This window comes from Magallana gigas, chromosome 2 (assembly GCF_963853765.1).
Source record: "Magallana gigas chromosome 2, xbMagGiga1.1, whole genome shotgun sequence".
Taxonomy (NCBI): domain Eukaryota; kingdom Metazoa; phylum Mollusca; class Bivalvia; order Ostreida; family Ostreidae; genus Magallana; species Magallana gigas.
Genome location: NC_088854.1, coordinates 57,927,447 through 57,953,728, shown reverse-complemented (window position 1 = coordinate 57,953,728; position 26,282 = coordinate 57,927,447). Strand labels below are relative to the sequence as shown.

Below are 26,282 nucleotides of genomic sequence, written 5' to 3'. Positions count from 1 at the left end.
CGAAAAAGTAAAGCCCCTATAGTATTCCTATTAAATAGTTAAAACACCAAACTCAATAATAGCTAATTAAAAACACAATGGACCGTTACGCTAGCAGTTATTAAAATATCACACACCGAGGAATCGGCGATGAGGTGACAGCGAATGGACTCAGCCAATCAGAAGTCGGATTGAGATGTCATTCAGCGCTCAACTTGCACGGGATTGACGCGATCATCGGTAGGTTAGGGGTGAGACGAAATCAGCGCAGTTCGTTGTGTATTACGACATTCCACTAGCGAACCAGCCGATATTACAAATTACTTCCAGGGTGTCTACAAGAATGAATTCGGTCCTTTCCCCTGAAATTATTAGAGGTACGTCTTTTTATGATATTTAATCTCTTTTTTAACATTTGAGAAAGTTTGGCAAGAGTTTTTGTACTCTTTTTTACATATCCTCGTGCGAATCAGGCTATTGATGGCCATTGTCAATGGGATGGCCTCGGGCTATTTCTACATTGCGGTGTTCGAAACGTTTTCTTTAACTTCAAAGATAAAGCGATTTCATGTAATGCGCAAATAAGTCATATATTTGAAAGATGCATTCACACACCGAGCAACTGACTTGACTTGTCAAAATATTTCTATTTTATAATCATATTACAATAAGCACTTTTATTTTTTTACGATAGTTCAACCGAACTTTATTTCTTTAAAAAGCGTATGGAATCTGTTGTTAAAACTTGACAGGGTGCAATGCATTGTATAGGAAGTTGGCATGGTTTATTTAATAAAGTTAAATTTGTTTACTAATAACTGACTTTTTTTGCCGAAAATGTATCAAGTTACAATTTTTTCGAGTCACTTGTGTAAATGTTTCTATTTCAAGAATTTAATATAAGTTTACATAAATTAAGTAGTAGCGATTTAGGGGCCAATTCTTTTGTTTATTGAACGATAGAGGTTGAAAAATTTGATGATTCTATTAAAGGAGTGGATAGTACCTCTACATGCTGATTTTGAATAAACGCGGAAATGTTTTTATGTTTACTGCTAAAACAGATACTAGTATCTGTATGGGATATATTTTTTAAAACCCTTAAATATTTCCAAAAGATTGTTAATCGTATATACTAATTTTAAAGAATGGAGATTAAACATATGAAATCTTGATATAATAGTATGCAAGATTTTTAAGACTGTGACGTAATAATTTCTAAGGGCGGCCCTCGTTGAGGCGAACTCGTGGGGACAAGGACCTCGGTGTGGTAATATTGAGTAACCGATACTGGCATGACGGTAGTCATAGAACTACATTGTCTTCTGCATGTAGAATAAAACTAATTTGCAGTTGTAGAGACGGTTATAATTTGGTCAAGAATCAGATTACCTGATATTACCGAACTCTCTGTAAAACATTACATATTCGCGGCAGCTCCTGCGGCGGCACACGCAGCGATGAATCCAAATGCATCAAAAATTTATACACATACAATATGAATAAATAGGATATTTTTTTTCCAGTGTAATTTTCACGAACATCGGTCATATAACGGGCTTTTATCATAATCTCTTTTTCCGGTGAGATATTTGTGCGATTCAAAATGTATGAATAAAATATATTTTTTTAATATTTGCAACAAGCAATAGTTTAAAGAAATAACTTTTCTGTAGAAAAAAAGATTAATTTTTGTTTTTCAAAATAGACTCTCGAGTAAATCTTAAACATTAACACCGCACCACCCCCTGTTGCTTTGAGAAACAAAAGTCAAAAGACGAGTTCAAACCCAGCAGGGACCCTGACTAATTTACATATGACCCCCGACGTCATAGGGGGCACGTTTTTACTATCATTATCCCCTACATTGACGGCAAAGTACTCTATTATGAATTGTAAATAATTGGCAGATGAATAAGCATTTCTGACTACCTTTGTAATTATTATAAGTTTATTCCGAATGTACGAAAAATATTTGACTATTTGAATGAACTCATTAAATGCTTGTGTTTGGTTTTTTTTTAAATCTTATGTAAGAAATAATTACATTCATGGTTGTTTTTAATGCTTGTAATTATGAATTATAAATTTCTGAGGAAATTGATTTAAATTTATTCAAAATTTACATTGAAAATATTATAAATATGTCACAAAGTCTATTATAGCCTTGGCATGAAACACACATTAGATGTTTAATTCAACTGAAAAATTGTTTTCCTGCAATACCAGTAATTACAGAAGAATTTTTTTCTTGGAAAAGTATTTTCTAAATTGTTACACGTGTATGTTTGAGATTCAAATGACTGGAGTGACACCTTGAGTTTAAAAAAACCAGGATACTTGAAGTACCCAACTTTTGAGGTAGTAAGGTTTGAAAAAAATATTATAAAAACTGTTTAAAAAAAAACTTGCAATTGTCTATCAATCGAAGGAGGTGTGCCTACTATTGTAAATTATGGAAATATTCAAACTTTATAACACGTCGCTACCGTAAAATAATCTGCAAACATTTTTCATAATTTACTTTCTCTCTCTCCATTACCTTTCTCTTCCTTATTGTCAAAAGTTATTTCTCTCTGGTGTAAAAAAAAATATAATATTCATGTAATAAACCACAAATAAAGTTCGAAATTCGATAAAACAGTACTGTTTTTCAGTAGATTATTTGTACAACATCATATTTTGGCCAGAATATACTAAAGTAAATTTGATGTTTTTTCCCAATATGTTTATATGTACTTAAAATTAAACTTCGGAAGATATACAGAGAATCCTCTTTTGATACTAGAGAAAGAAAACAATTAGAATTTATATTTTTCAAAAATGCTTTCTCTGGTGTTTCATTCTGGTATGAAAGTGGCCAGCATTGCAAAAAACAATAACGAATAATTAGAAATATGAATAAAAGTTAAAAGAAAAAAATAAATAACTAAAGGGATATGTTCATTATTTTGCAAAAATCGCTACCTTAATATCTCGGGATAAACACCAAAAAATTGTTTTCCTGTTTACATTTATATGAGTGCAAAAACTGGATAAATAAATGTAAATGCAATTTGTGATAGATTCTTTGCCTACAAAGAATATCAAATTCTTCCATATACATGTATACGGAATCGGCGGGGTTTTGCCGATTGATGGTACATGTGTTTAAAATATTTGGAGGTCTGACGTCATTCAGTGCTGCCCGTGCTCGAGTTGAATCTAAAATTTTGATCAAGCACGAAAAACACGCTTGAAGTAAAAAAATAAGCAATCATTTAATAATGTTGATAAATGATTTGAAAGTCATTTTAATAAATCGCGTAACTATATCGAGTGGGCATTACTAAATAGTAAATTTGAATGTTCAAGGTATATCCATCCGCATTTACATTGAACTACACACATAAGATCAAGAATTGGCTCTGTCACTATCTACATGAACACGGTTACATTTCTAAAAAGAATGTAAGGGATAAAGCTCAAGTACTCATAAGGCGATGTAAATATGATATCGGAATAGTATCAAACCAGAGGGACCTCTGTAGAAATTTTTGTTTGGGCGATTGTGATTTATAATAATTTTTATATTTATTTAATAAACATCCCCTCGATCTGTCTTTTTTTCTCCATTTTGCTCAAAACTGTATATATAGTTTTATCAATATGAAACCAGATCAATGTAATGCCTTTTTAACTGATAAGCTCAAATATTTAAATTACAATCAGCAACATAATTAGTTTTACCATATACATGTATTGTGTTTTTAAAGATTCTGGACAACAAGACAGAAAACCGGAAATCTTGTGTCTTGTCTGCGGAGACAAGGCTTCTGGGAAACATTATGGCGTGCAGAGCTGCGACGGCTGTCGGGGATTCTTCAAGCGGAGCATCCGTCGTAGTCTGGAGTACGTCTGCAAGGAAAACGGAAACTGTGTGGTAGATGTTGCAAGAAGAAACCAATGCCAGGCCTGCAGGTTCCGGAAATGTCTGGAAATGAAGATGAACAGAGATGGTAAGGAGATATTTACGAAATACGCATATACATTTAATTAATTTTTTAACGTTTGATTATTGAATATATTTTATCAATTATCTTAAGATTCGAATAAGTTTCTATAAAAGGTGTCAAACTATTGCTAAGCTTAAAGGTACACATATGGTCACAAGAGATTTTTGTCAGTTCTTTGATTGATTACTGAAACAGTGCTTGAGGTTTGGCTTCTGGATGTAGCGTTTTCTTCTCGTTTCCCCTGGAGTATTTGATAACCAAACTCCAGGTAATCGTGTTGACTTCACCTGTGCTTTCTCAGAAAGTTCTCCGATCCGTCATCTCGAGTGTACCTTTCTCCGGAGTGATCAATCAGTCGGGATCGGATATCCCCGGAAAAATGCGCTGATCCATAACAAGTACTGGTTCTAGTGTTTGGGTCAACATAAGCTATGTGTAATGATGAAGAGAATCGTGTCTGCCGCAGGATTTCCAAACCAAACTCATATGTATTGCTTCAAGTGGGTCTGCACCAAAATTTGAGCAAATATGTTCAATTATGGAAGATGCTGATTGCATTATTTCCCGATCAATCCTTTGTCGTCGATTTAATATTATTTTAGACTCGGTGTCAACAGGAACTTATTTTCAGTATAAAATCATTTACATGTAGAAATAGAAAAAAATTGATAAATAGAAATCGGGAGAATAAATCTTTAGAAATCAAAATACTAGTAAACAAAGCACACGGTTCATAAAACTATGCTGAAAAGAGAAAATGATCATCCCTAAACAATCTGACGGACCTGGTGTAAAGTGAAGAGACAGCAATACCCGAATAATTTGAAGCGGTAAGTGTGGAGGGGCGTGTGGAGATCAAGTATCGGTGTTTTGTTTGTCAAAATGTAAAAGCTTGTAATCGAGAATTCTTTTGTTCCCCTGTCCCCTGTTGTTGTACAATAAACATATTACAATGCCGAGTTGGCTGTAGATTGGTTAATTAAACCATACGCCGATTGACGACAAAGCCCCTTCACTGCGGTGACACCCTGTTGACAAAACCATCCTTGCCTCACCTGTCCGCTCTCACTGCGCAAACGAGATCTCGCGAGCGCACGCGACTCTTGGAGAAGTTCTGTATACAGATTACTGAATGAAGTATTTAGGAAAATATTTAATGAGCGCCGGCTACTGGTGTTAAATAGAGCCAATTTGCAAATAAAGGGTAATGTGATATCTTCCAACCTGTGGCCTCCATATTTTAAATGCCTTATTGTCAAGTAAAAAGAAGCTTCCTCAGCGGTTGCATTGGACATTCGCATCTACGTTAGAAAGTTTCCAATAATTTTGAATGAAAAAGACACGTTTTGCAAGCCGTTTTGTCAGAGCTTTGTATTTTGTTAAAACACAAAAGCAAGATAACTAGTCACATAGAAATCTAAAAAAAAAAGTGATTTATATAAAACCAACTATATGCTAGATGGGAATATTTAAATCGTACAGAATATTTACAGTTAATGTGAAAGATAAAGAAATTAATAATTTTCAATCTTATTTAATACCCCCCCCCCCTCCCAATTGTATTTTTCTAAAACATTTCTCTAAATTAAAATAATTTTTATGAAACATGAAAAATAATAATAAGAAAATGTAAAAACATGACTGTTGCAATAGGTTTTATATGTCAATTTTTCAAAATATAAAAAAATGTTATAATGTAAATTTTGTTCAAACATTTTTTATCAAATGGGAGAATCTGTAGCATTATCTTGTTACATTGTAAATAAATTGAAAAATCTCTTATCTTTTTTTAGCATTTTTAGATAACTAGAATGGTAAACGTGCATATCTAGTGTTTCAAGTAAGATATAGTATTTCACGTATTCAAGTTTTATTCAAATTTTGCTTTTTCTTTTATAAAGTTATTCATGAGCACATGAAAGTATTTAAGTATCCATTTTTTAAAAGTACCTTATTTGTTGCAAAAAAATGACTTGCGCTGTTTTTACACAACAAAAAATTTGAAATTTGTGTCTTACTTGTACCTTGACTTCTGACATTCAAATTTTGGTCAAATTTTCGAAACGACCAAGAATTTAAACTGAGAGAAGTAGATTGTACTAAGCATTGTTTGTTTTTAATTATTTAAAAGAGAAATCTTTGCTCATCGGGCCAGTGTGTTCTACTTTTAAATGTAATAATTTTTTTCTTCTTTTCTGGTAGCTGTTCAACATGAGCGGGCCCCCCGATGTTACCAATTCAAGAAAGACAACCCAGATCATTTTGGTGATTCTATGAAAAATCAAAGCCCTTTTCCACATCATATTGGCGATATATTTGAGCGACAAAGGTAAGTCACTGTTTTAATTATAAATGAAATTACTCTAGTTATATATCTCTTAATTTTGGTTGTAACACCTCATTTGATTGGCTGAACAGATTCATATACATCTATAATATGTATACCATAACTTGCCTCCGTTACAATACGACGCGCGTGCAGAACGTATTAACCCGCTTAACGTTACGTTTAAATTTTGTACAAATTAACGTCATTTTAATATGTAATAGTTATTATTTTCTGATTTTAGTAGTAGAAAATTAAATTTTAAGGAATAAATATAATTTCAACCAATGTTATAAGAGTATGACATAACGTGGGACAGTTTACGCTTTATAAACCGCAAAACAAGTTATGGTATATCACGTATAACATAGGCAAACATTAAATTTATTCCATAAGTAGATCATGATTTGAGAAAATTACGACGGATGACATCGTACTTTACCATATGTAAACTCTCAAGTTTGTAAAGACTGCATTGCAGTATTTTTTTTATGTATTGCAGATGCTACACATACAACCAGGTTCCAAGTTATGGACTAAACATTGGGTATCACCCAGAGTACGCCGTACCAAGGTACTCTCCCTATATGCCTTCACTGCCGGTCCCTATTCCGGACCAGAGACGTAACTTTTTCCTGTCCGCTAACATAACCAATGGAAATATCGACATAGGTCTCCGCCCGCATCAGGACTCAAGTGATGGTGCGAGTAGCAGCGTATCGTCTACAAACTCTTCTATGAATGGAGGAGATAAAAGTATCAGCAGGTCTCCCTCCCCTTCCGTGGACTCTACCGAGAGCAACAGCTCTCCTAGGCGAGACCATAGTCCGGGTCCGCATGATGTGAAGCAAGAACAAGGTGTGTTTAGTTATCTCGTTGCTTATTTTTCCTGTGCTATTGTACCTATGTTCTTAGCTTTCTTACGTTTCATATATTATTTGTTTAGAGAGCAAACCCAGCGCCGACATATCCTCTCCGGTTAGTTCCAGTACCACGAGCGCAGATGAAAAAGGCCAGCTGACCCCGCATAAACTAGCCCTGCCATTTACCAACCCACCTCGATCTCCGCCCGACAACCCCACAGAGACCCCTCTCTACAATGGCGTCCCCTCCAACGATTGTACGTTTGAGACGGCCGCCAAACTTCTGTTCATGTCGGTCAAGTGGGCGAAAAATATACCTTCCTTCCTACAGCTGCCATTCCGAGACCAAGCTATTCTGTTGGAAGAATCCTGGTGTGAACTCTTTGTACTGAGTGCGGCACAATGGTCCTTGAATATTGATATAGGTGAGCTATTTCCCATATCTCTTCAGTCATGCATTGTTTGCAAGAAAGGTAAAAATGATTTTTGAATAAGAGAGACAACTCTCACTTGTTATCATTTTTATGTATGCTTATTGTGAGATGACGGCCCATTTATCAGCTGCTATCTGTTTCAGGTTTCTTACTAAGTGCTAATGGATACACGCTGGACGGACCTAAAATGGAGAAGACCACATTGATGTCACTACAGCTGAGGCAGCTTCAGGATATCATCTACCGCCTGAACGGCATCCGTCTGGACTCTACGGAATACGCATGCCTTAAGGCTCTACTCCTCTTTAAACCAGGTTTGTTCCGTCCTTTACACGAGAATGCGAATTTCATTGAATGATATTGTTTGTTCAAGGTTTTCTTGTACCTGTATGATTTAAAAGTAACAATTTTTATTTGAATCCTGTCAGTGTTTTAATATAACCTTTAACTTGTTTTAGATGTGAAGGGACTGCGTGACTCGTTACAAGTGGAGGCATTGCAGGACCAGGCGCAGATAATGCTGTATGATTATGTCGGCAACCAGAAACTTCTGAAAACGCGATTTGGAAGACTACTACTGCAACTTCCGGCACTGCGCAACGTGAGTTCTCGCGCCGTTGAGGACATTTTCTTCCGGAGAACAATTGGCAACATTCCAATCGAAAGAATCTTGTGTGACATGTTTAAGTCAAGTTAAATCATTCGTTCTTATTTTCGTTATGTACTTGTTACCATGGTTACTTGTAGTATTTATTCGTGTTATTTTTGTCTACGCTTTAGAAAAGCGGGTGTTTTTTCATGTTTTGGCTTCTGTGAGATTTGTTCTGACTATGGCGATTAATAAATGTTAATTCACTATCGTCGTCATTATGTGAGAGAGAGAGACAGACAGACAGACAGACAGACAGTTATGAGAATGAAGGGGGAAAAGGAGAGAGAGAGAGAGATAAGACAGAGAATCAAGGGTCATTTTAATGGATTAATATAGTTGGGCCATCGTAGTGGAAGATATTTGGTGGAAAGGAAAAGGGTTTCTTATCATAAAAATGATATTCATAGTTTTTCAAAGTTTCAATGAAACGTCAACAAAAACCAAATATAACGTTAGAGTTGCAGATAAATCATCAAATTTAACTAGCATTGTATAGTCTGATATGTAGGTTTACTTATCTTATAAATAGTACATATACACAATTAGGTCAAAACGGTACATCCTACTGCATATAAACTGTTATCTTTATATACCCGAAGCTTCATGGGATAAAAAAGATTGATCTCTCTGCACACTTTTGGTTAGAAATGAATTCGAATATTAGACCTCTCAAGGGGACTGATGAAAATTTACATTGGATAGTTGTTAGGAGCATTTTCTTTTCGATCGATCGAACAGAGGAAAAAAGTACCATTGCAATCAGAATTAGAAAAGTGCTTTGATACTTTTTGATTGACCTTGGTTTTATATGACAAATATCTTGGAACTCTTGGCCGAGTTTTCTAATTCCTGATAGCGAATAAATGTACTATATAGATCAAGGTGTGACTTGTGACAACATAAACAGAGATATGTACTACTTTACCTACGCCTTTACAGGCATAGATTCTAAGAGAATCCTCTTTACATTGTGTCACGACCTTAAAATTTTCCTTGAAATAACAGATCAGGGTCACATATATCTCTTAATGCAAAATTTTATTATTTCTTCAAAATTCTTTTCGAGGCACTTGGTATTTTGACAACAAAACAACAGAGGCTTTCTCTTTGTATAACATCATTAACCACTTGAGACTCAGAGGTAGAGAAATGAATACGTGCTACGCCTCATTGGCCTTAAGGTGGCTCACTAAACCTTTAAATATTTTCTCAAATCAGCAGAAAATTTCTGGATTATGATAGAGATCATAATGAATAAGAAGTATTTAAGTCAAATAGACAAAAAAATGTGCAATTTTGGATGAAAAATTACATTTTCGAAAATTTAATTCAGTAAACATGAACAAAAGCTCCAGACGGTTGCGAACTCATGATCTACGGTTCAGAAGCCCAATACTTTAGCCACTGAGCTACGACGATATACAACCGAATCGAAGTCTGGGTGCAGTAAGGTACCTTAATTATTGGAGGTTTTCCCGGTCACTGTTCTCTTAATACTAGTATATAAAAGGAAATGTTCAGTCCATATCTATTTTCTGAAAAGCCCTTTTTTCTTTTGATCATATTATTACGCAAAGGCGAAATGTTCCATGATAATTATAATGATAATTATTTACATGAACATGTCCCGCAAAACAGCAGACCTTCCATTGTATATTGCGTGTTTTGCTTGCTCAACAAATGCAGAGATGTCTAATTCTCCAGGGAGGGGCACAGGCACCCCTCCCCATCACGATATAGCGTTTATATAAATATGAAATCATATTCTGTCAACTACACGTTTGAAACACGAGAAATAGTATGTAAATGTTTAGTAATACCTTTGGGGATTAATGTTACACATTCGGTTCTATTATATTCCTCGGAGATAAGAACTAAGACTAAACTGTTCTACATCTTGTTAACTTTACAATGACATCTGGTGGTGCATTGCTGTCGGCTATAGGTGAGACTTAACACTTTTATATTAAAATGATTTTTCTCTTACTTTACGTTTATAATCTGGAATTTTATCTCAGATGAGTGGTTTATGTCTGTTACAGATATATAGAGATCTGTAATCTATATCTACTTCTCTATTTTTCGGTACAATTCTATGTTGAAGTTCTGTGCATTCTCCCGGTCTTAGAAGCCTACACGTGCGATGAAATCTTCAGTAAAGGTAAAGTACCGCAGAGTTATCTGATTAAAACAAAACAATTTCCTGGAAAAGTTTATCTTCGAATTTTTATTTTTCCTCCGTTGATTTTCAGCCACAACACTCGATTTTTCGCAAAGTGGTGAGTACGATATATTCTTTTGTAACGATATTTAAAAGAAGTTTTCAATTTGTTTTGTTAATTGTGTCAAGGTCGGAGAAATACTGTATACAGGGAAATATTCGCCCTAGTTTTATTTCCGCCCCTTTCGTCCTCATTGTCAGCGAGCAAATTTAAGAATGGGCATTATTTCTCTTTAAACACAAATGTGTCTAGGCGAACTCAATACGGGGCGAAACTGCTTGCAAGTGTAAAAGGGCGAAAATTACACGGGGCGAAAATAATCCAGTATACAGTATTTGTTTAGAACTTTAAATCATCGCTTTTTGTAAACCCTGAAACCTAAGAAATACGATTTTATGGAAATTAAGAGCCTGTGAAATATAATAAATGATAATAAGATACATGTAATTGCCCTCAATGAATATTAATGATTTCCCAATGTTCAGACCAATGTCTTTACAATTAGGCGAAATCTTCTATATTTGCAGGAGCTGAAATAAACGTGAAATGCCGAATAAGTAAGTAAAAAGGGTTGAGTATTGCGTATTCTATTATATTTGCTACGACAATTCATTCATCAATCAGCAACTCAAAACAAAGAATAATTTTTCTTTAGATTTGAAACACATAGAGCCGCACGTTCGTAAGTAGTAAAACTAACTTATTTCTTCTGATTTTTTTCTCTTCGGCTTTTTACATATTCTGCAAAACAAAGTGTGTTATTTTTCATATAAAATCTTTAAAGTGGCACGGTGACTCAAAATAGATGTTTTACTTTTTGATTATGACAACGGAAATAAAAAGAGCTACTCAAAATGTCATCATACGGAAGGTTTCACGCATCATAAGTCATCACCTATCAATTTTCTGGCCGTTAAAACCCATCCGGAAATTGTACATGTAAACAAACCGAGTTGTTTGGGAAGGAAAACTCAATATTTTTGTGTTGGCCCCATGCGTAATTCTATTTTTCTATTTTTAATTTGATTCATTTACTTTGGAACACCGTAATTTTTCAAAAGTTCATCTTCTCATATGAGATAAAATATGTGGAAATCTTGTAAAAATTCGATATTTGCTGTATCATGGGTTTGTGCGTCACCATGTTCCTTTAAAACAAACATACTTCACCAAGAATTTTCTTTGACGATAAAGTTTCATAAAGAAAACAAAGGAATTAAAATATACTTGCTATTAAATCAACAAAATAAATCACATGTATTATTAAATTTCGGCGTAATTACTACATAATAGAACTAGTATATATAATATATCATTGCTGAATCTGACAGTTGCGCCGTACCTGGACATTTTACGGACCACATCTCTCGTGGCTTGTTTCTACTCTGTGTACGACGTTAGTCATCATAATGAATACTTCAATCAGGAGTCACACGTCATCGCTATCTGTAAACCTGGAGCGGTAGGTACAAAAATATAACGTATTATCTGTTAACATGGAGGTAGGTAACCTTAACTGTAAACCTGGAGCGGTCGGTAACATGTATAATCGCAAAACCTGGAGGTAAGTTAACTTAATGCAAACCTGGAGCGGTAGGTTACATGTATTATCTGTAAACATGGAGGTAGGTAAACTTAATGCAAACTTGGAGTGGTAAGTTACATGTATTATCTGTAAACATGGAGGTAGGTAAACTTAATGCAAACCTGGAGCGGTAGGTAACATGTATAACATACATCTGTAAGACTTGAGGTAGATAACCTAAACTGTAAACCTTGAGCGGTAGGTAACATGTTTTATCTGTAAACATTAAGGTAAGTAACCTTACCTGTAAACTTTGAGCGGTAGGTTACTTGTGTTATCTGTAAACATAGAGCAGTAAGTAAATGTAACTGTAATCTGGAGCGATGGGTTAACTGTAAACCTGGAGCGTTGGGTTAACTGCAAACCTGGAGCGGTATGTAAAATGTATTATCTTTAAACCTGGAGCGGTAGGTAACTGAAGCTGTAAACCTGGAGCGGTAGGTAACATCAATTATTTGTAAACCTTGAAGTAGGTAACATGTAACAATAAATGTAAACTTTATTGGAGCGGTAGGTAACATTTATTATCTGTTTAACTAAAGGTAGGTATTTTGCATTTTATGTAAACCTGGACCAGTAGACACATGTATTATTCGTAAACCGTAATAGTAAACCTTGAGCGGTAGGTATCTGTAACTGTAAATCTTGAGCTGTAGGTTACATCAATAATTTGAAAACATTGAAGAAGATAACATGTAACAATAAATGTAAACTTTATCGGAGCGGTAGATAATATTTATCATCTGTTAAACTTAAGAAAGGTAGATTATATTTATCATCTGTTAAACTTAAGAAAGGTAACATGTATTATTCGTAAGCTCTAATTGTAAACCTGGAGTGGAAGGTAATATGTATTATATGTAAACCTCGAAAAAATACAATAACTTAACTTTGATGAGTAAATTAAAGTAATTCATCTAATCAGAATGGTTTGTAACGTTAACTGTAAACATGGAAGAAAAGGATAAATGATCAATAAACCTAGAACGGTGGATATCATTCGAGTTTATGTAAACTTGAAGTCGTAGGTTATGATCACTGTAAATCTGGAACACCGGGTAAAAGTAAGTGTAAACCTGGAGTATCCACCAACAAAGTAAGATAAAATTGCTTCTGTAAACATGAATCGTTGGCTAAAATTATTATACATGTGTACAAACATGAAGCGGCAGGTAATATTAAACCTTTCGCAGAAGTTAATAGTATTATACTCGTTGTAAACCTTGATCGGTAGGTGACATCTGAAGTTGTCGGTGCCATTATGGATGGGCATCATCATTTACACTGTTAATCAACTTAAATATGCGAAGACTTTACTTCACAATTAAAAACAGTGAATAAATGGTTTACAGCATTACAACTAGTTTTTGCGACAAAAGTCATTGTGATAATTTACAACAAATACAAGCGATATTATAAGGCATGTTGGTGTCAATAAATATTTGCGAACATGAATTTCTCGCGAACGTCGTTAAACCTTCTCGCACGCGAATAATACCGGTACCAAGTTCATGAATTATGACGATAACTTTTGTTTAGATGTGCCTTAACAGACTTCATAACGAGGCGTATGAGAGAGGATGCGTTGATGGACCCACCAACCAGGTAAATAACATTACATGAAAACATACATGTTTACGTGAATAGTTCGAATTGAGTGCAATAGATAAAGCAATGGATACGCTAAAATAGGACAACTAGGAGAGGTTGTAAAAGAGGACAAGTATAACTGTCGAGAGGAAAAGTAATGTAAGACGAAGGGAGAGAGAGAGAGAGAGAGAGAGAGAGAGAGAGAGAGACAGACAGACAGACAGACAGACAGACACAGTTATACTTACCATTTTTAAAAATATGGCTAAGAAAAATATGCAGAGAGACAGGAAGTGCACCCTAGAACCTGCAGAGAGAAAAAACAACCAATGGAGATATAATCTGACAGATATTCAGTAGTACATTGGTGTATTTCTGACAGATATTCAGTAGTACATTGGTGTATTTCTGACAGATATTCAGTAGTACATTGGTGTATTTCTGACAGATATTGAGTAGTACATTGGTGTATTTCTGACAGATATTCAGTAGTACATTGGTGTATTTCTGACAGATATTGAGTAGTACATTGGTGTATTTCTGACAGATATACAGTAGTACATTGGTGTATTTCTGACAGATATACAGTAGTACATTGGTGTATTTCTGACAGATATTCAGTAGTACATTGGTGTATTTCTGACAGATATTCAGTAGTACATTGGTGTATTTCTGACAGATATTGAGTAGTACATTGGTGTATTTCTGACAGATATTCAATACTACATTGGTGTATTTCTGACAGATATTCAGTAGTACATTGGTGTATTTCTGACAGATATTCAGTAGTACATTGGTGTATTTCTGACAGATATTCAGTAGTACATTGGTGTATTTCTGACAGATATTGAGTAGTACATTGGTGTATTTCTGACAGATATACAGTAGTACATTGGTGTATTTCTGACAGATATACAGTAGTACATTGGTGTATTTCTGACAGATATTCAGTAGTACATTGGTGTATTTCTGACAGATATACAGTAGTACATTGGTGTATTTCTGACAGATATACAGTAGTACATTGGTGTATTTCTGACAGATATACAGTAGTACATTGGTGTATTTCTGACAGATATACAGTAGTACATTGGTGTATTTCTGACAGATATACAGTAGTACATTGGTGTATTTCTGACAGATATACAGTAGTACATTGGTTTATTTCTGACAGATATTCAGTAGTACATTGGTTTATCTCTGACAGATATACAGTAGTACATTGGTGTATTTCTGACAGATATTCAGTAAAACATTGGTTTGTGTCTGACAGATATTCAGTAGTACATTGGTGTATTTCTGACAGATATACAGTAGTACATTGGTGTATTTCTGACAGATATACAGTAGTACATTGGTTTATCTCTGACAGATATTCAGTAGTACATTGGTTTATATCTGACAGATATTCATTAGTACATTGGTTTATCACTGACAGATATTCAGTAGTACATTGGTTTGTTTCTGACAGATATTCCGTAAAACATTGGTTTATCTCTGACAGATATTGAGTAGTACATTGGTTTATCACTGACAGATATTCAGTAGTACATTGGTTTGTTTCTGACAGATATTCCGTAAAACATTGGTTTATCTCTGACAGATATTGAGTAGTACATTGGTTTATCACTGACAGATATTCAGTAGTACATTGGTTTATATCTGACAGATATTCGGTAGTACATTGGTTTATTTCTGACAGATAGACAGTAGTACATTGGTTTATTTATGACAGATATTTAGTAGTTCATTGGTTTATTTCTGACAGATATTCAGTAGTACATTGGTTTATTTATGACAGATATTTAGTAGTTCATTGGTTTGTTTCTGACAGATATTTAGTAGTTCATTGGTTTGTTTCTGACAGATATTCCGTAAAACATTGGTTTATCTCTGACAGATATTGAGTAGTACATTGGTTTATATCTGACAGATATTCAGTAGTACATTGGTGTATTTCTGACAGATATTCAGAAGTACATTGGTTTATTTATGACAGATATTTAGTAGTTCATTGGTTTATTTCTGACAGATATTTAGTAGTTCATTGGTTTGTTTCTGACAGATATTTAGTAGTTCATTGGTTTGTTTCTGACAGATATACAGTAGTACATTGGTTTATCACTGACAGATATTCAGTAGTACATTGGTTTGTTTCTGACAGATATTCCGTAAAACATTGGTTTATCTCTGACAGATATTGAGTAGTACATTGGTTTATCTCTGACAGATATTCAGTAGTACATTGGTGTATTTCTGACAGATATACAGTAGTACATTGGTGTATTTCTGACAGATATTCAGTTGTACATTGGTTTATTTCTGACAGATATTTAGTAGTTCATTGGTTTATCTCTGACAGATATTCAATACTACATTGGTGTATTTCTGACAGATATTCAATACTACATTGGTGTATTTCTGACAGATATTCAGTAGTACATTGGTGTTTATCTGACAGATATTCAGTAGTACATTGGTGTATTTCTGACAGATATTCAGTAGTACATTGGTTTATATCTGACAGATATTCGGTAGTACATTGGTGTATTTCTGACAGATATTGAGTACTACATTGGTTTGTTTCTGACAGATATTCAGTAAAACATTGGTTTATCTCTGACAGATATTCCGTAAAACATTGGTGTATTTCTGACAGATATTCAGTAGTACATTGGTGTATTTCTGACAGATATTGAGTAGTACATTGGTGTATTTCTGACAGATATTCAGTAGTACATTGGTGTATTTCTGACAGATAGACAGTAGTACATTGGTGTATTTCTGACAGATATTCAGTAGTACATTGGTTTGTTTCTGACAGATATTCAGTAGTACATTGGTGTATTTCTGACAGATATTCAGTAGTACATTGGTTTGTTTCTGACAGATATTCAGTAGTACATTGGTTTGTTTCTGACAGATATTCAGTAAAACATTGGTTTATCTCTGACAGATATTCAGTAGTACATTGGTGTATATCTGACAGATATTCAGTAGTACATTGGTTTGTTTCTGACAGATATTCAGTAGTACATTGGTTTATCTCTGACAGATATTCCGTAAAACATTGGTGTATTTCTGACAGATATTCCGTAAAACATTGGTTTATCTCTGACAGATATTCCGTAAAACATTGGTTTATCTCTGACAGATATTCCGTAAAACATTGGTTTATCTCTGACAGATATTCATTAGTACATTGGTTAATATCTGACAGATATTCAGTAGTACATTGGTGTATTTCTGACAGATATTCAGTAGTACATTGGTGTATTTCTGACAGATATTCAGTAGTACATTGGTTTGTTTCTGACAGTTATTCAGTAGTACATTGGTTTATATCTGACAGATATTCAGTAGTACATTGGTTTGTTTCTGACAGATATTCAGTAAAACATTGGTTTATCTCTGACAGATATTCCGTAAAACATTGGTGTATTTCTGACAGATATTCAGTAGTACATTGGTGTATTTCTGACAGATATTGAGTAGTACATTGGTGTATTTCTGACAGATATTCAGTAGTACATTGGTGTATTTCTGACAGATAGACAGTAGTACATTGGTGTATTTCTGACAGATATTCAGTAGTACATTGGTTTGTTTCTGACAGATATTCAGTAGTACATTGGTGTATTTCTGACAGATATTCAGTAGTACATTGGTTTGTTTCTGACAGATATTCAGTAGTACATTGGTTTGTTTCTGACAGATATTCAGTAAAACATTGGTTTATCTCTGACAGATATTCAGTAGTACATTGGTGTATATCTGACAGATATTCAGTAGTACATTGGTTTGTTTCTGACAGATATTCAGTAGTACATTGGTTTATCTCTGACAGATATTCCGTAAAACATTGGTTTATCTCTGACAGATATTCCGTAAAACATTGGTTTATCTCTGACAGATATTCATTAGTACATTGGTTAATATCTGACAGATATTCAGTAGTACATTGGTGTATTTCTGACAGATATTCAGTAGTACATTGGTGTATTTATGACAGATATTGAGTAGTGCATTGGTTTATTTCTGACAGATATTCAGTAGTACATTGGTGTATTTCTGACAGATATTCAGTAGTACATTGGTGTATTTCTGACAGATATTCAGTAGTTCATTGGTTTATTTCTGACAGATATTCAGTAGTACATTGGTTTGTATCTGACAGATATTCAGTAGTACATTGGTTTGTTTTAGCTCCAAGCAGCATGTACTGGAGACTTCTGTAACAATCGAACCCAAACAGGTAGGGAGTCATCAGACAAAGCTCTATACCATTGCTGTCCAAACTGAGTTCATTAACAATTTGTTCTATCTCACGTGTTTTCAAACAGAGTTGGATTTGGTAAATAACATACTCTCAACTTTAACGAAGACCACGTCATCATCTGGGTCGACAACTAGCACAGTTCCCATGGCAACCACACCAGTGCGTCAACTTTACACAGGTAAACACCAAAAACTCTTGCTTTAAAAATGGGGAATTTAACTCTAATGGGAATCAAAATTTACCTAAACCCACGAGCTAATGAAGTTCTGATTATATTGTTTGATATTTTCTTAAGTCGTGCAATGATGATTAGTTATTCACAAAGTAAAAAAAGAAAAGCATAACAAAAAAGTAATAAAAAACCTTCCACACACACACAAATCCAAAAAACCTCTCTTTTGAAAAGGTAAAAAATCGTTTCTTTTAAATTTCATACAAGGTATTACTAGATTAAGATGAAACATAGTTAAGGTTAAGCATGCAGACCTAATTACATACACGTAGCACTTCATATGTGACCGTATTTGGCGAAATTTTTATTCTTGAATAAGAATAAAAGACTCCATTCTTCATATCCTTCCCTATATGTAGTTTATGCATCATGTTCAGTCCAACATTGTGGCTGTTCTATGAACAAACAATCAAACTTTTCATATTCTATATACAAGAAGATTTGAATACTCTCATTGAAATTTGTATCTAATTTGTTAATTAGATTCAATGACCTGCGAAGACATCTTCAGAAAAGGTATACTTTAAGTATATTTCAGTACCATGAAATAATGGAATATAAAATGTTTAAATTACTTATACATGTACTAATGTTATAAAAGTTGTTGAAATAAAAATTGATTTTGCTATTTTTCAGCGTCAGTGTTAGATTTCTCGCAGAGCAGTACGTATACATTTTATTTTCATCTGATCCCAATTTGTACAAAAAACAAGAAAATACTTTAATTGAACAATGTAGTCCAAGGACTTTCATGTTAAGTAATTCATTCCTCATTTTTGTTCTTGCCACATTTACTCGAAACTGATGTTGTGCTAAGATGATGATTAAACAATGTCACAATTGTTTTAGAATATTCATAAAAATGTCTGTATATTTTTTCCTCTCAGACGCCGAGATAAAGGCAGCCTGTCGGTTAAGTGAGTACAGTTTGTATTGTATAATTAATCAACCAAATTATTTTGTTCTATTTATAAAATCCTTTCTTTGGTGATTTATGCTGGATATGAAGGTGTCGACTTTGCCACAAAAAAAAAAAACGCGGGTTATGTTAATCTTTTCTGCAATGATCGCTACCTTCATAACTTGCATGAATCATCAAAGAAAGCATTTTTTAAACAATTAAATGATTTTTTTGGTGATTCATGCGGGATATGAAGGTGACGACATTGCAGAAAAAGCATTTTATTGTTTATATTGACAGCTTTCTTTCAACAAATTCACAAATTGATCCTAAAAAGTATTAAAAGAAAATAACCAAATTATTGTTAGTACTAAACTTAAAGAAACAGCCAAAACGTCTCCTATCGGAATCTGAGTCTGACATCATCATGATTATTTCGTGCAGTTCGTAATTTTCCTTAGGTCGCTGTAGGTTTCGACCAATCAATAATAGGGGCGTGTAGATTTCAGTCCTGTCAGTTTCTACAGCTGTTCTATAGAGCTTCAGTTTCTACAACTGTTCTATAGAGCTATGAATTAATAATAAGTTTCCGTAAGAAATAGAGGGAATCATACTCGGTAGCTGTAAATGTATATCAATAATCATACAGTATTGATTGTTCTAATGCTTATTGGTTTTTATAAAAAAGAGAACAATTGTTGAAAGAGAAAAATATCATTAATGTGACAACAGACGTGGTATAAATATAAATTCCTTGTTTAAAGCAAGCCAGATAGGGGATTACTCACCGTATAATGTATTCATGAATGAATTATACATGTATATTATTCACAATACGATACCATGGCAACGTGTACTTTAAGAATAATTTATATTATCTCTGTAGATTTGCAGCACATCGAACCACATATTCGTAAGTTGAAATTAAACTAAACATATTTGTTCAGAATATAAGTTTTGTTGAGCCATTTGAAAAATATATATCAAAGTACACATGTACATGTATTTCGTATAAATTTATTTATCGGGCTGATTCTATAATAGTTGCGCCGTACCTGGACATTTTACGGACCACATCTCTCGTGGCTTGTTTCTACTCTGTGTACGACGTTAGTCATCATAATGAATACTTCAATCAGGAGTCACACGTCATCGCTATCTGTAAACCTGGAGCGGTAGGTAACATGTATTATCTGTAAACATAGAGGTAGGTAACCTTTACTGTAAACCTGGAGCGGAGGGTAAAGTGTATTATCTGTAAACGTGGAGCGGTAGGTAACATGCATTATCTGTAAACCTGAAGGTATGTAACCTTAACTGTTAACCTGGAGTTCTGGGTTAACTGTAAACCTGGAGCTGTGGATTAATTGTAAACCTGGAGCGGTGTGCAAATTGTATTATCTGTAAACCTGAAGGTAGGTAATATTTATTATCTTGTACCTCGAGGTAGGTAACCTAATCTGTTAACTAGAGTAGTGGATTAATTAAGTGTATTATCTGTAAACCTTAAAGTAGTTAGCATGTTACAATAACGGTAAACTTGGAGCGGTAGGTAACATGAAATTATCTAAGAACCGGAAAGTATGTAACATATATTATCTGTAAACCTGGAGCGGTAAATAAATGTAAGATGTTAATGTCATTTGTATACCAGGATAGTAAGGAAAATTGTATGTAAACATGGACCAGTAGGTTACAATAGCAGTATGTCGCATTATCTCATTAAACCTGAACGGTTATTAACTTTATTTATTATGCTTTCATGTTGAATACTGATATCTGGTTGGTTTAGACGCAGTTTATAATCCGTTCTATTATCCTCAGCGTCGTTAGCAACACACTTGGAAAGGGGGAACACTGCGAATTATTACATGCGTGTAAATTATGCGCGTACGGTTCGCCTTGGAATTCACGTCATTCTTAAAGAAGTCGGTTTGAAATAATGCCAATAAATAATAAAAATAAAAGCAGTAAAGTTTTCTTTAAAATTAAGTCATTCAGTATAATAAAATAAATAGCGGCTGCTTAAATTGGGAGGGTAACGGTTGAAATTGACACCCCTCGAAACCATTGTCGACCTCCGCTTTGCGTCGGTTGACAATTGTTTTCTTGGGAGAGTCATTTTCTAACCGTCCCAAACAGGCACTAATTCATATAATGTTAATTTGCAACAGAAGGTTGCATTTTTATTATTTTACTTAGAGCGGAAGAGAACATCCCTTATCTTAATAAATATAAAGTTATTGGACAGCATCGAGTAATACAGAAAAAACATACCTGTATGAACGTACGTATCTCTCTTAGTTAATCCGTAAGTTTAAATATGTAAGTACTTATTTCTGTCGATCAGTACGTTGCATGCAATGTCCAATTCTTCCATTTAGGGAAATTATTACAACTCTGCAAGCTGTAGTACTGCGTCAGTTTGCGCCATCCTTCAGCGTTTTTCAAAGTAACAGCCAATTTGTTCAGTGTGACAAGAAGAGATTAGAGAGATCTATTTGTATGTTGGAAGTCAAAGGGAGCTCTTGTTATTCCCCTTTACTTCTTTTGCAATGCTCTTGAACTTATTTGATAAAATATTGAGTAAAATTGATACTTTTTTTTAGATGTGTTTTAATGAGGGTCACAGAGATGCTTATAAAAGGGGTTGTGTAGCTGGACATACAAATCAGGTAAAATTGAAAAAATGTTAGGGGGAAAGGGGGATTACTCAATGCGCAACTTAGGCTATAGTTCTATAATATTTTGTTACAGCATCAACTCACCTGTTCCACAGACTTCTGCAACAACAGAACCCAAACAGGTAGATTTATCAATAAGATTTCAATGAGTACGATTTTTAAAGTTCTTTTCAAACAAAATGTATTGTTAACGTTTGTTAACATCTGTATCCTAACAGAAATGGATTTGATTGGAAATATCTTGTCACTTATTACAACTACCACAATAAAAACCACACCCACTTCAACCACCACACCATCCACGACAACTACTTCAACCACCACACCATCCCCGACAACCACTTCAACCACCACACCATCCCCGACAACCACTTCAACCACTACAACATCCCCGACAACCACTTCAACCACCACACCATCCCCGACAACCACTTCAACCATCACACCATCCCCGACAACCACTTCAACCAGCACAACATCCCCGACAACCACTTCAACCACCACACCATCCTCGACAACCACTTCTACAACTAAACCATCCTCGACAACCACTTCAATAACTAAATCTTCCCCCACAACTTCACCACCAATTACTTTGAATCCATTAACCACCTCTACCACTATACCATCGACATATACTACATCCCCGACACCTACTACTTCTACCACTACCTCTCCATCAACTACTTCAAATCCATCAACCGCATCTACCACTATACCATCCACAACTACATCATCCCCAACAACTAATACTTCTACTACAACCTCACCATCAACCACTACATCAACCACTGTTAAACCATCAACCACACCACCCCCGACAACCACTTCATCACCTATTACATCTACAACGACTAGTGCGCCTACCAATTCAACGACAAAGTCTTCAACATCCTCAAAGACGACAACATCAAAACCAATGACGACAACATCAAAACCGATGACGACGACATCAAAACCGATGACATCGACTAAACCATCAGTGACCACAACAGCATCTAGCTCTACAATTTGCTCTAGTATGTACCTTCACAAGTCCTTCTTATAAAGAGTATTTAGAGCAAATGTCCATGAGATCAAATCAAAATACCGGAGTAGTAAGTGAAGATCTATGCTTTGGTCGATAGCTTTAGTTTATAAATTGCGTTGATCCAACTCTAGAAATAGATGCAAGATTGAACAAAAAGCAATGTTAGAATTTTCCCCAAAGCAAATTACATGTATGTAGAAAAGCTTACTTTGTTTTCTGGTGCAAATTGGGCATGTTTCTTATAAATGTGGAACTCTTACGTAATTTGAAAGGTACATGAATAACACCTTGCTACCACTTAACTTAATGGCACCACTTCTGTCGTTGTTTCAGACAGCCCCCAGCACCAGTGTCGTAGTGAGGGGTTCTGTGCCGTGTATCACGCCAACACTGGAGCGTGCAACAAGCCTATAGACGGCGATAGCAGGGACTTCTTCGACAGTTGCGCACTTTTCTGCAACAGGTGTCAGGAATGTAGGTTCTAACATAATATCATGGAGACGCTTTGTCAGTTGAAATCGTCCAAACGAAATTTGAAGATTACAAAATGTATGTATTTCTCGTTACAGACTGTCAGTCGTTTTCCGTGAAACCCCAAACTACGGCAGGTTAGAAGATCATTTGTTCAGTTATGTTATTATATTCTCTTTCTCTTTCGTCATGAGTAAATCGTTCGATTCGATTTTCTTTGCTTTTTGGTTTCAAAAATTTAATTGCAATTCACTGGTGAAATGTTTTACTTTTAATGCAGTATGTGATCCTATCCAATGAATCCTAGCAAACGCTAAAATATTTAGTAACGTCTTTCAAAGTAATATTTGCAAAGAGCTCAATGATCATTACAAATTGTATTTTTATTTGATGTTTAACAGCGATTCAAGGTTTTCCAACTCTAGTGTTACAAACTTCTTTACATTGAATCTCTTCTAATCACTTGGAATTCGGAAAATGTTTTCGCCACCTCTCAAAAAGTTTTGAAAAAAAACACACCGAAATTGCCACCCCAATTATTCATCCAAACTAACTACATGTACTGACATTTTGTGACAGCTCCCCGGAACTGTCACCAGTGTGGGGACCTGGCCTCCTCCAGCCCTTGTTCCACCCTGCAGGTGTACACCGCACCCTCGACCCCCTGTCCCGCGGGTCTGGACTTCTGCATGACCGATATACACCATGACACATCAGGAAATGATCACATATACAAAAGGTTTTAGATGTTTCGTACAAACAGTATATAGTACAAACATAATATAGTATTATTTTCAGTTTTTTGTCATGAGTATGTAAATGTTTGGTTTGGGGTAAAGAACCAATTTCCCCTACTATAGTATATATATACATATATGTATCTGTGTATTTTCCCCTACTATAGTATATATACATGTATGTATCTGTGTAATTCCCCTACTATAGTATATATACATATATGTATCTGTGTATTTTCCCCTACTATAGTATATATACATGTATGTATCTGTGTATTTTATTCCTACATACGTGTTTTGTTTCCTAGAATCAGATATCCTTTCTTAACTTTTGTTTTATATCCTACAGCAATACCTCCTTTTTCAACTCTCCTCTCTTAACTCTTGTATATCCCATACAGCAATACCTCGTTCCTCAACTCTTCTTGTGTTTCTTACAGCCATACCTCCTTTCTCAACTCTTCTTGTGTTTAACATACAGCCATACCCCCTTTCTCAACTCTTCTCGTGTTTCCCATACAGTCATACCTCGTTTCTCAACTTCTTTGTGTTTCCAACAGCAAAACCTCCTTTTTCAACTCTTCTTGTGGTTCCTTGTGTCATACCTCCTTTCTAAACTCTTCTTAAGTTTTCCATACAGCCATACCTCCTTTCTTTAACTCTCCTTTTGTTTCCCATACAGCCATACCTCCTTTCTCAACTCTTTTTGTAGTCCCTAGTGTCATACCTCCTTTCTCAACTCTTCTTAAGTTTCCAACCACAGCCATACCTCCTTTCTCAAATCTTTTTGTGTTTCCTACAGCAATATCTCCTCTCTCAACTCTTCTTGTGTTTCCCATACAGTCCTTCCTCCTTTTTATAACCCTCTTTTCTCAACTCTTCTTTTGTTTCCTACAGCCATACATGTACCTCCCTTCTCAACTCTTCTTGTGGTTCCTAGGGTCATACCTCGTTTCTCAACTCTTCTTGTGTTTCTACAGCTATACCTCCTTTCTCAACTCTTGCTGCATTTTCTTTCTTTAATACCTTCTTTCTCTAGGCGTGCTCTGTTTCTTAAGATGTGTCATTAACCCGCCTTATTTTTTCTTCATCAAGTGCGTCCATATTGTGTATCTACAGAAATGGCATCGTTTCCTACAAATTTGTTATGTGTTCTACAGGTGTGTGAACAGACAGACGTGTGAGACGGACTGGCTAGCCCAGACGTCAGACCAGGACCACTGCACGCGCTTCGGTCAGGTACTGACCAGTGGGGAGTTCAGCTGTCACTTTTGCTGCAGGGGGGACGGGTGCAACACGAGGCTGGTCCCCGACCACAGTACCTTCTACACCAAAACCTAACCTAACCTCTCTATGCTACAGTCTACCTCACACCATGGCCAATTTAATACATCAGTGTATATTGTGTATCAGTGTTATCTATACATCATCTACGAATTATATGCCTCTTCGGGTTATTTTCTTACAATGTGTATCGATCCCTATCAAGTCAACATGAATACTTTAAAGCTATTAATGTCATTTACCTATAAGTACTACTACTTCTCTCAACTGTTTTTAAGTGTAGTCATTAACCGAAAATTCGTAGAGCTTTCAACCAACTTCATACATGCAGAACTTATTCATATTAGCGAATATACTGCAAAATAAATTGTTGCCAGGGTGATCGATTCACTTGTATTTTCAACCAACGAGCTGATAAGCAAGGAATTGGATGTTAGGATATTATTTTTTTATTACTTCGAAACTTGAGTTTGTCACTAGAATTGACACGCTAGGCTTTATGAGCCACAGTCAACTTCGGTGAAAGTGGTAGGGGGGATACGTATACATGTATACTAGTATTTTTTATTGCTGTCTCTCCGTTTGCCTGTTCGTCATTCTATCCCAACTTGGTTTTCATAATATTTCTCAATAATGGTTAGGAAAATTGATTTGCCATGTAGCTATATAATGATAAACTACAGATCAAGCTTAAGTTTCGGTAGATTGTTTAACAGATGATAAAGATGATAAACTACTTCTCGGTTCGGTTGTTATTATGCAATTTGAATGGTTCCTTATCTCAATGGCCACAGCCAGCATTCTCTCTCTACCCTACTCTCTATCCAACACATGTACACTTACCATGTTTTCAATGAAAAACCCTAACATCTGACCTTGTAAACGCAATACCGTCAAATTTTAATAGGCCTGTATCAGACTATAGCCAGAGACGACAAGTATATACGCTATTACTATTCTATTGAATCGGACAATGTACAATACCGGTACATATCGACAGTGATTCTGATTTGTATAA

The 26,282-nt window shown here is 35.0% G+C and overlaps 2 protein-coding genes across 3 annotated transcripts; both read left to right on the top strand.

Moving 5' to 3' along the window:
- Positions 1-110: 110 nt before the first annotated feature.
- Positions 111-8,453, top strand: LOC105332368 (nuclear receptor subfamily 2 group E member 1). Its single transcript, XM_011434939.4, has 7 exons — positions 111-356; positions 3,735-3,977; positions 6,177-6,303; positions 6,803-7,158; positions 7,247-7,588; positions 7,741-7,911; positions 8,056-8,453. Exons 1-7 carry the CDS (start codon positions 323-325, stop codon positions 8,292-8,294), a joined length of 1,512 nt encoding a protein of 503 aa, XP_011433241.2. The 5' UTR covers positions 111-322; the 3' UTR covers positions 8,295-8,453.
- A 1,617-nt stretch (positions 8,454-10,070) lies between these two features.
- On the top strand, positions 10,071-25,620 carry LOC105332369 (uncharacterized). 2 transcript variants are annotated; one of them, XM_011434941.4, is made up of 21 exons: positions 10,071-10,194; positions 10,354-10,410; positions 10,502-10,528; positions 10,999-11,028; positions 11,127-11,153; positions 11,803-11,933; positions 13,596-13,661; positions 17,853-17,901; positions 17,990-18,103; positions 18,641-18,673; positions 18,794-18,820; positions 19,045-19,074; positions 19,945-19,971; positions 20,103-20,233; positions 21,668-21,733; positions 21,816-21,864; positions 21,961-22,761; positions 23,106-23,246; positions 23,342-23,380; positions 23,823-23,982; positions 25,141-25,620. In XM_011434941.4, exons 1-21 carry the CDS (start codon positions 10,161-10,163, stop codon positions 25,319-25,321), a joined length of 2,220 nt encoding a protein of 739 aa, XP_011433243.3. In that variant the 5' UTR covers positions 10,071-10,160; the 3' UTR covers positions 25,322-25,620. The 2 variants fall into 2 exon arrangements, with proteins under 2 accessions (XP_011433243.3, XP_034303694.2); XM_034447803.2 differs by lacking the exon at positions 23,823-23,982 and having other exon boundaries at positions 25,141-25,256.
- The last annotated feature ends 662 nt before the right edge of the window (positions 25,621-26,282 follow it).

What these genes read in the sequence shown, in the direction of transcription:
- LOC105332368 (XM_011434939.4), top strand. Translation starts at nt 323, where the DNA reads ATGAATTCGGTCCTTTCCCCTGAAATTATTAGAG. An exon ending in TGATGTGAAGCAAGAACAAG is followed by an intron (nt 7,159 to 7,246) that starts GTGTGTTTAGTT and finishes TTATTTGTTTAG; the next exon opens with AGAGCAAACCCAGCGCCGAC. An exon ending in TCTACTCCTCTTTAAACCAG is followed by an intron (nt 7,912 to 8,055) that starts GTTTGTTCCGTC and finishes AACTTGTTTTAG; the next exon opens with ATGTGAAGGGACTGCGTGAC.
- LOC105332369 (XM_011434941.4), top strand. Translation starts at nt 10,161, where the DNA reads ATGACATCTGGTGGTGCATTGCTGTCGGCTATAG. An exon ending in ACACATAGAGCCGCACGTTC is followed by an intron (nt 11,154 to 11,802) that starts GTAAGTAGTAAA and finishes TGAATCTGACAG; the next exon opens with TTGCGCCGTACCTGGACATT. An exon ending in CAACAACAGAACCCAAACAG is followed by an intron (nt 21,865 to 21,960) that starts GTAGATTTATCA and finishes GTATCCTAACAG; the next exon opens with AAATGGATTTGATTGGAAAT.